General features: G+C 39.4%; 1 protein-coding gene across 1 annotated transcript in view; it reads left to right on the top strand.

The window, feature by feature from the left end:
• The first annotated feature begins 527 nt into the window (after window positions 1-527).
• parga (poly (ADP-ribose) glycohydrolase a) overlaps window positions 528-8,874 on the top strand; it is a 40,259-nt gene continuing 31,912 nt past the window's right edge. Inside the window, exons 1-4 of the mRNA XM_062519275.1 lie at window positions 528-638; window positions 1,842-1,884; window positions 2,303-2,923; window positions 3,177-3,306. Of these exons, the coding sequence (XP_062375259.1) occupies window positions 1,859-1,884; window positions 2,303-2,923; window positions 3,177-3,306 (777 nt within the window). The 5' untranslated portion in view covers window positions 528-638; window positions 1,842-1,858. The remainder of the gene's footprint in view (window positions 639-1,841; window positions 1,885-2,302; window positions 2,924-3,176; window positions 3,307-8,874) is intronic.

The following is an 8,874-nucleotide window of genomic DNA, read 5'->3' as shown; positions in this document are numbered from 1 at the left end:
AACATGATCAGCCTTGATGGAAAAAAAAGAAATAGAGTCCATAAATGGACAGTGGTGTGATGGGAAAGGTGACAGCTAGTAGTAGCCTATCACCCAACTGACCAGTGACAGAATATTTTTGAAGGTGTCGTCTACGACTGTTTGGTTGCTTGTTTGGTTGATCACCTCCATTTCACACTTCTTTTTGTTTCCTCTTCCTCTCTGGACAGATCAAATAGCCTACTGTAACTGTATCAGACATAAATATTGAATGTTAATTCCTTTAGGTTTTGAATATCTGCATCAAGTCGGTTCTAATCATAGACTTTTGTAAAACAAATGTCAAACAACTTTTGACATTTGTAAAAAATAGGCCTCTCATGAGCGTCATCTAGCGTCTGAACCATAGACATAGGCCTATATACCTATATATAGCCTATCTATGGTCTGAACAACCAAAAGGAACAACCACGGGAGATGTCTCTTTAAAACCATAGCGCCACCCCTTTTGTCTCTTTAATTAGACGTCATACACTGAAAGTAAAACAATCTTGAGAGACAGGAAAACTATCGGTAGTGGCACGAAAACTAACTCCCTGAATCGTGGAGAACAAACCATTAATTTGTCATTGTAATGAAAAACTATGCACATTGTTAATGTAAGTTACTCTGTCGTGTGACTATAAATGAAATAGACTGTTCATATGGCTCTATCAGTCTAGCTAGGTAGCCAAGTCGCAAATGCAGTTAGCGATAGCATTACTAGTGCTAGCAGCCAATAGCAAGCTAACTGAAGAGTTTGTTGGCTAGCATGCGATAGAAGTAACGTTACCAAAGACTCAGTGTAAAATACTGATAATATTGTAATTTAGCTTTTGTCATTCAATTGCCTTGTTGGATACGCCCTTCTGTTTAATACTACGTTAGCCCGTAGATCTTGGTAAATCACTGAAATAGCTATTAGCTAACGTGACAGTAAATCACCAGTGTATCGTTTCAACTAGCTATCAGTAACTGCCATTACTGTAACAGTAGTAAACGACAGGTCGTATGCTTTCTTAAGTGATCTAAGGCATTGTCAAAATCGATGAGAAGTGCCACGCTACAGGTCAATTAGTTCATTTAACTTATTTTAAAGGTGGTATATCTAATGTTCTAGTTAAAACGGCCATCACCACACAACGCTAGCGCAGCTGTCATAAAGTATGTTGCACTTTCCTGTTGGTTGATAAATACTGTTTAGTAGGCTAGTACAAATATGTAAACAAGACCTAATGATTTGACCATGCTCAATTAAGTTGGATAAAGAGCTGGATTTGTGTTTATTGTCCGGCTCAGCGGACTCATAGTGACCTTTGATAGCCTATCCAGTATCATACGGATAATTTTAGTTTCATGACATCTAGCGTAGGCCGTTTAAGGCAACACAACGATTGAGGGATTTTAAATCAACGCCAGAACAGAAAAGTAATTGCTGAGGTGAAAACAATGCTCCCGACAATTCAGAGTTACCGTTAATAGGGATTGGCAACACAACATTGCTGAAAGACACAGCTAACATCAACCAGGATAAGACCAGTTTCCTGGTTGAAATCCACCGTCCTCCTTGACAATCAAGAACGTTGCATCGTCGAAAATCAATATTTAGGAGCTAGGCGATTTCCCCACGTCTGAATTTATGAATATTTAGACCTTACCTGTAAACCTATCTTGCATAATTAAGTTTGCCGTTTCCATTGTGCACTTTACTTTTAGTTCTCACACAACATGCTGAATCAATATATCAGCTAGTCAGTGCCTTCAGTTGCGAAAAAGAATCCTAATTCTCTCTGAAGTAGATTGTGATAACGTATTTTATATAGCTTACTGCCCTTCAGCAATGGATGACAGGACGGATCCTGAGAGGTAATGCCAAGTTTTTGATAATGTGTATAAGTGTGTATAAGCTTATGCCTTCGCAATTTGTATTACATGATTGAGTGATTGATTGATTGATTGAATTGTTGTTTATTTTCATTAGGTTATTGCTTCAATTGACACTGCTTATCATTGCTATTCTCCCTAATGTAGTCTGACCGACCTTATGAATTGTTCACTGTTAAATTGAATTGTTGTATTGTTTTTATTTGTATGTTGCTTTGGATAAAAATGTCTGCCAAATCCTATAATCATAACCATAATATTACATGTTTGCTATTGAACTACATATGCTAACAAGGAAGGGAAAAAACGCATGACAAGTGCAACTAAGCTGCCTAATTCACATTGCTGGTTGGCTAAATTAAAAACCTATTTGCTGTTGTTGTTTGTGTTTTCTCTGTAGCCATAGTACAGATTTAAACTTGATGGGGACAAACAATCATCTCCTTAAACCATGTCAAGCTGATGGAAAAGATTCTGCATCTACTAAAACCTGCAATCACAATAAGAAGTCTACCGATAAAAGTGACGAGGATGTCATTCATAACTCGCCATTAGGAGGCGCTAAAATGGACTGTGAACATGACAGTGGGTCAGCTGAGCCTGCGATTGTTGACCAACCTGTCAATCAAGTGAATTCTCCCAATGGACAGAAGCCTTCCAAACCATCATCAGACTGTACATCTTCTGGCATCCCCACTGGGGATAGCCCCAGTCTATGTCTGAGCTTAAATGAAACACCGTGCGTTCCTCAGGATGTGGTAATGTTGAGCCCAGAGAGCTCCATGTGCAAGGACTCTCTGGAGGGGACTTGTGCAGAAGAAGAAACATGTAGTGCTTCCTGTCTAACCACAGGGTTAAAGACTTCAGACAGGTCAGACACAAGGGCCAAAGAGCAAATAGATGAGCAATGTAATGTGGTCACTGTGGAAAGCGATGCACACAAGACTAACTGCCTTGCACCTTCAGTTTTGAACACGATAACTAATCAACAAGACAACAGCTGCACAAAATCGGTCAAAAGGTATTTTGCTCATGTTATCTGTCTTCCTAAATAATCATTTAAGCATTATGCAATAGTTTGCACATTATGTATTAAGTGCTTTACCTAGTCTTCTTTTGTCCGATTTGGTAAATCTTTTCTGGCATACTGTAGGATTGCAAGAGTAGTAATATCAGTGTCATTGCTGGAATTAATGACATACTGTAGTTGGGAAATAACATGAAAGTAGGCTACTACTGTATTGTCATGTTTTGAATGTATTGGCTTTGATAAGTGAGCTGACAGAAGAAAGAAGAGACCAACTGTGGAGGGGAACATCTGTGGATGAGCTTAGGAGGACGCCATTGTGTGGTCATCCATTGCCCCATTTGAAGGCTACACCCAGTCATTCTGTTATGATCAGAGTAAGTCATTGTTGATAATTATGTTGTCTACCAGGGCTGTAGTCAAGACCACCTTTGTCGAGTCCAAGACAAGTCCAAGACCAGGACCGGTCGAGACCAAGTCAAGACCGAGTCCAAAGAGGTTCAAGTCCAGGACAGACCGAGTCCAAAAGACTCGAGTCCGAGTCAAGACCGAGTCCAGGACAGAAAAAAACTATTTGTATGCATGAAAGTATACATTTTGGTTATTATTTGCTGATCTAAAAGCAAAAACTGTGAAAAAGTGTCAACACCCAGGATTTTGTAAGTATAACCATTCCCCTGAATATAACATAATCTAATCTAAAGAAAATAGAATGATTCAAGGTGATGCCACACATGCGTGTGTGTGAGAGAAAAAAAGACGCACAGCCACAGGCTAGCTTCTAGGGGAGGGGGTGCCTTGCGCACACGCATGTTTGGCTACTTCAGAAGGTTACTGGGCAACCGTTAATGTCGAGCCCTGGTGTACTCCTACTTCCCTTGAATATTATAACATAATAAAGACGCCTGGACTCGGTCGAGACCAAGAACCATATTTGGCAAGACCAGTGGCCGAGACCGAGACAAGTCCAAGTCAAATACCAGCGAGTCCGAGACCATAAAAAAACGGACTCGAGTCCAAGACCGGACTCGAGTACTACAGCCCTGTTGTCTACTCATCCTGCACTAGCCTGGTTAGCACCAGACCTTATCTCACTTGAAATTGAGATTGGGTCTGGACAAGGTCCATTCATGTCCTATTTTCAAGATCAAAATGCCTCTTGATGCACTTGCATAGACTTAAACCAAATCAGAACAATGGACATGACGAATGACAATGACATGCAGAGCAATGAAAAAAAATTCTCAACAAACAAGCGTTTTTCAAAAACTTTGTTGATGTCATCATGTTAAGCCCACCTCCAAGTTTGTCATTGGTGTCTTGGTTTTAGACAGGGCTCACCATTAGTGGATGCCTGGTTGCCCTTGGCCACCAAATTGTGACATGTGGCAACCAAAACTTCATGCCTGATTGGTAAGCTGGCAACCACTTCTAAAAGCTAATGTTGAGCCCTGATTTTACGAACGTTTTACGAGTGAATGGCCTCTTTGCCAAAGGTTCCTCTGGGTTCTCCCAGGCTTTGCACTTCACTGAACAAATTCCAGGGTTCCCACAGGTCATGACATTTCTTGAATATCATGGAATTATATTCCAGACATGTAAAGTCAGGGAATATCAGGGAATTTGGTTGTAGCAGTTTAAAATTCATTTGCCAAAATACATGAATACAAGTAGCATACTGTATATTTGGTTATGGTTATGGTTATGGTTATGGTTATTTAGCAGACGCCTTTGTCCAAAGCGACATACAAATAAATAGCAATACAAATTAAATAACAGTGAACAACTAGAAATGCAATTCCAAGGAATTACCAGTGCATGAAATGCAAAAATAGATAGATAATGTAGATATGGTTACTAAGGTGTAGCTAGGGTAAACATGGTGGTTGCATAGTTTACAGAGAGTTGATAGTGTGAAGGTAGACAGTTTAAAGCTGAAACATTTTGATTTGCTGATTTCTATTCATGTTAAAATGTTAACTATGGTAACAATGATAACCAGGTTGATTGGTTAACTTAGCTACTGATTTCATGCAGTAATGGTAAAAAGGTTAACTATGCTAACTATGCTCACAGTGTTAACCAGGTTGATTAGCTAACTTAGCTAATGATTTCTAGCAGTTATGCTAAAAATGCTAACTATGCTAGCAATGCTAACTATGGTAACAATGCTAACTTAAACTAACAATGCTAACCAGGTTGATTAGCTAACTTGACTGATGATTTCTAGCAATAATGCTAAAAATGCTAACAATGCTAAAATTGCTAACAATGCTAACCAGGTTGATTAGCTAACTTAGTTAGATGTTTTTTGCAGTTATGCAAAAAATGCTAACTATGCTAACAATGTTAACTATGCTAACCATGCTAACTAGCTAACTTGCTAGTGAGGACTTTTATTTTGAAACATTTGTTGCTAGGGTATCCATGGTGGCCACTATCAGGAAGCAAGAAGTTACTGCAGCATAATCATGTTGGTTGCTATGGAAACGGTCATAAACGCTTAATTTTAATGGTTGGTATGTTGATTGCTAGGTACATGGAGGTTTCGTGTAGTTGACTGGAGGCATAGTTGATAACTGACAGTTGGAATGGTTGAACAGTTAAATAGTTGAGTAGTTACAATGGTTAAATGATTTAATAGTGTATTATTGCAGTGAGGACCTTTATTTTGAAACAGTTGTGGACAGAGGAAGTAGTGAAACAGAATCTGTAGTCTAAATGAGATTGTATGCTTAAAGCCTGAGACAGAAGGTGCCTCTCATATAGCGTTTACGCGTCCTCTCTCGCTCCTCGATCCTCACTGATCTACATAAAGAATGATGGAGCGGCAACAATGGGATAGTCTAGCCCTTCTTCTATCTTTCTTTATGTAGATCATTGAGGATCGAGGAGCGAGGTAGGACATATAAACGCTGCTTGAGAGGCACCCACAGTAAATACTTTGAAAGTTGTATGTAGATAGTCTAATTAATGTTGATAGACAGAATGTTTAATGGATGTTGATAGGCAGATTGTTTAATAGATATTGATTGACAGTTTAATGGGTGGATGAGTGAATGGTCTGAAGAAGATGAATGGATAGAAGGTTGGATGGAATGTGCCTTATATTCTTGTTAAGAGAGACACTGATACAGCTCTCTGAGAGTAGTTGATACAGGTGTAATCAATTTAACTGGCTAGTCTTAAGAGAGAGTGTGCTTAAAGCCTGAGACAGAGTAAATCATTTAAAAGTTGAATGTAGATAGTCTAATTAATGTTGATAGACAGAGAGTTTAATGGATGTTGATAGGCAGATTGTTTAATAGATGTTGATAGACAGTTTAATGGGTGGATGAGTGAATGGTCTGAAGAAGATGAATGGATAGAAAGTTGGATGGAATGTGCCTTATATTCTTGTAGACTGGAGAGACACAGCTCTCTACTGAGTAGTGGATACAGATACAGGTGTAATCAATTTAACTGTCTAGTCTTAAGAGAGCCAGTGTATGTAGCCTGAGAGAGAGAGAGAGCTGCTGCAGGTGGGGCTGGCCACCTGGCATAAGATTCTAATTGCTTAATGATCCGATTGTGATGTCATAGAGGCCAATGTTAAGTCTATGGGGAAATTTGTAATAGTTTTTAATTTATAGTTTAAAAAGTATAAAAGTTACAAAGTTGAAAAATACTTAGCAGCCTTCCCCTATTTAAGACCTACGTTGCGACGTTTGAATGAAGTTTCTAAGTTAAACGGTTCAAGCTGAATAGAAAAAATGAATTTGATCAGCGGAATAATAATAATAATAAGAAGAAGCCTTGGAAGAACAGTACAGTGCATTTTCATGCACTGTAATTACAAAAAAGGGAGAATAGCAATATTATCAATACAACAATCATTTAAGCACTAATCTAATGAGAAATAAAACAATGAAATGACAAAAGCAATCAAATAAGTCACTCAGTTAATTATATAATAACAATAACTATAGCAAGATATGGCTAGATTTAAGGACAATAGCAGAAGAAATGTAAAATTTTAACAATGGACAAATTATAACAAAACAAAACTATTATACAAACCATAACACATAACAAACACTCAAAAGACTAAGTGCATATTAAACAAATATGCCTTAAGACCCCTCTTAAAAGATCCAAAACTGTTGCTTGAACGGAGAGCACTGGGCAACTCATTCCACCAACACGGAACCACTGAAGAATAGGATCTACAGTTTGACCTAGCATGTATGGTTTGTCGACATAACAGACGCTCCTCAGAAGATCGCAATGGGCGGTTGGGAATGTATATCTTCATCAAAGAACTGAAGTAGCTAGGAGCAGATCCAGTCAGTGTCCTATAGGCCAGAGTGAGAGATTTAAATTTAATTCTGGCTACTATAGGGAGCCAGTGGAGAGTAACTAGGAGAGGGGTTACATGTGTCCTCTTTGGCTGATTGAAGACCAGTCGTGCTGCAGCATTCTGAATCAACTGTAGTGGTCTTAATACGCAAGCAGGTAGGCCAGCTAACAGGGAATTACAGTAGTCCAGCTTGGAGATAACCATTGCCTGTACAAGAAGCTGAGTGGAATCTTGTGTCAGATAAGGTCTGATCTTCCTAATGTTGTACAGGGTATACCGACATGACTTTGCAATTGAGGCAACATGCTCAGAGAAAGTAAGTTGGTCATCAATTATGACACCCAAGTTACGTGCCGATCTAGTTGGAGTCAATGAGGATGAATCAAGCTGGATGTTCATCTGTTGGGGAATGGCTGTTTTTGCTGGAAACACCAAGAGCTCAGTTTTTGAAAGATTAAGCTGAAGGTGCTGATCCTTCATCCAGATTGAAATATCCTTCAGGCATGCAGAGATCCGATGGGAAACACTAGAGTCCTCAGGTGGGAAGGATAGGAAAAGTTGAGTGTCGTCCGCATAGCAATGATATTGAAATCCATGAGAGCGAATAATCCCACCTAAAGAAGTGGTGTAAATAGAGAAGAGGAGGGGCCCTAATACTGATCCTTGAGGGACTCCTGTAGTGAGGTCATGAGACTTTGATAACTGTCCCTGCCAAGACACGCTAAAAGAACGCCCTTTAAGGTAAGATTTGAACCAGTCAAGAGCTTTCCCAGAAATTCCCAGTTCATATAGTGTAGAAAGGAGAATGTCATGGTTAACCGTATCAAAGGCTGCAGATAAATCTAACAGAATTAACACTGATGACTGAGCAGAGGACTTAGCTACTCTCAATGCTTCAGTCACAGATAGAAGAGCAGTTTCAGTAGAATGACCACTCTTGAAACCAGACTGCATAGGGTCTAGTAGGTTATTCTGATAGAGGAAGTCACACATTTGCTTGAAGACCACTTTCTCCAAAACCTTTGACAAGAAAGGAAGAAGGGAGACAGGTCTGTAGTTCTTCACATCAGTTGAATTAAGTGTACTTTTCTTCAGCAAAGGTGTAATTCTTGCCTGTTTAAAAGAAGAAGGAACTATTCCAGAACTGAGTGAAGTATTAAATACATGTGTGACTGCCGGTATAATAGCGGGTGCTATAGACTGCAGGAGAGTAGACGGGACAGGATCCAAAGGGCATGTGGTTGGACGGCTTCGCTGAAGCAGTTGAGAGACCGCTTCCTCATCAAGAGGAGAGAAAAAGTCCAATGATGGCATCATGCTAACACCAGGCAGAGCCCTTCTTACAGGGTCATCAAACTGAGCACTTATCTTAGCAACTTTCTCAGTGAAAAATGTTGCAAAGTCATCTGCTGACAGTGAAGTAGCTGCTGGCGGTGGTGGAGGATTGAGAAGAGACTTGAATGTAGAAAAAAGTTTTCTGCTGTCAGTGGCGTTCTCAATCTTACTCTGATAGTATGTTCTTTTTGCAATTGTGACAGTGGATGAAAAAGATGAAAGCATAGACTGGTATTTACTAAGATCATTTCTATCTCCAGATTTATGCCAT

Source organism: Sardina pilchardus, chromosome 18 (assembly GCF_963854185.1).
Source record: "Sardina pilchardus chromosome 18, fSarPil1.1, whole genome shotgun sequence".
Taxonomy (NCBI): Eukaryota; Metazoa; Chordata; class Actinopteri; order Clupeiformes; family Clupeidae; genus Sardina; species Sardina pilchardus.
Note: the sequence above shows the minus strand (reverse complement) of the source record. Positions and strands in the feature narration are given on the sequence as shown.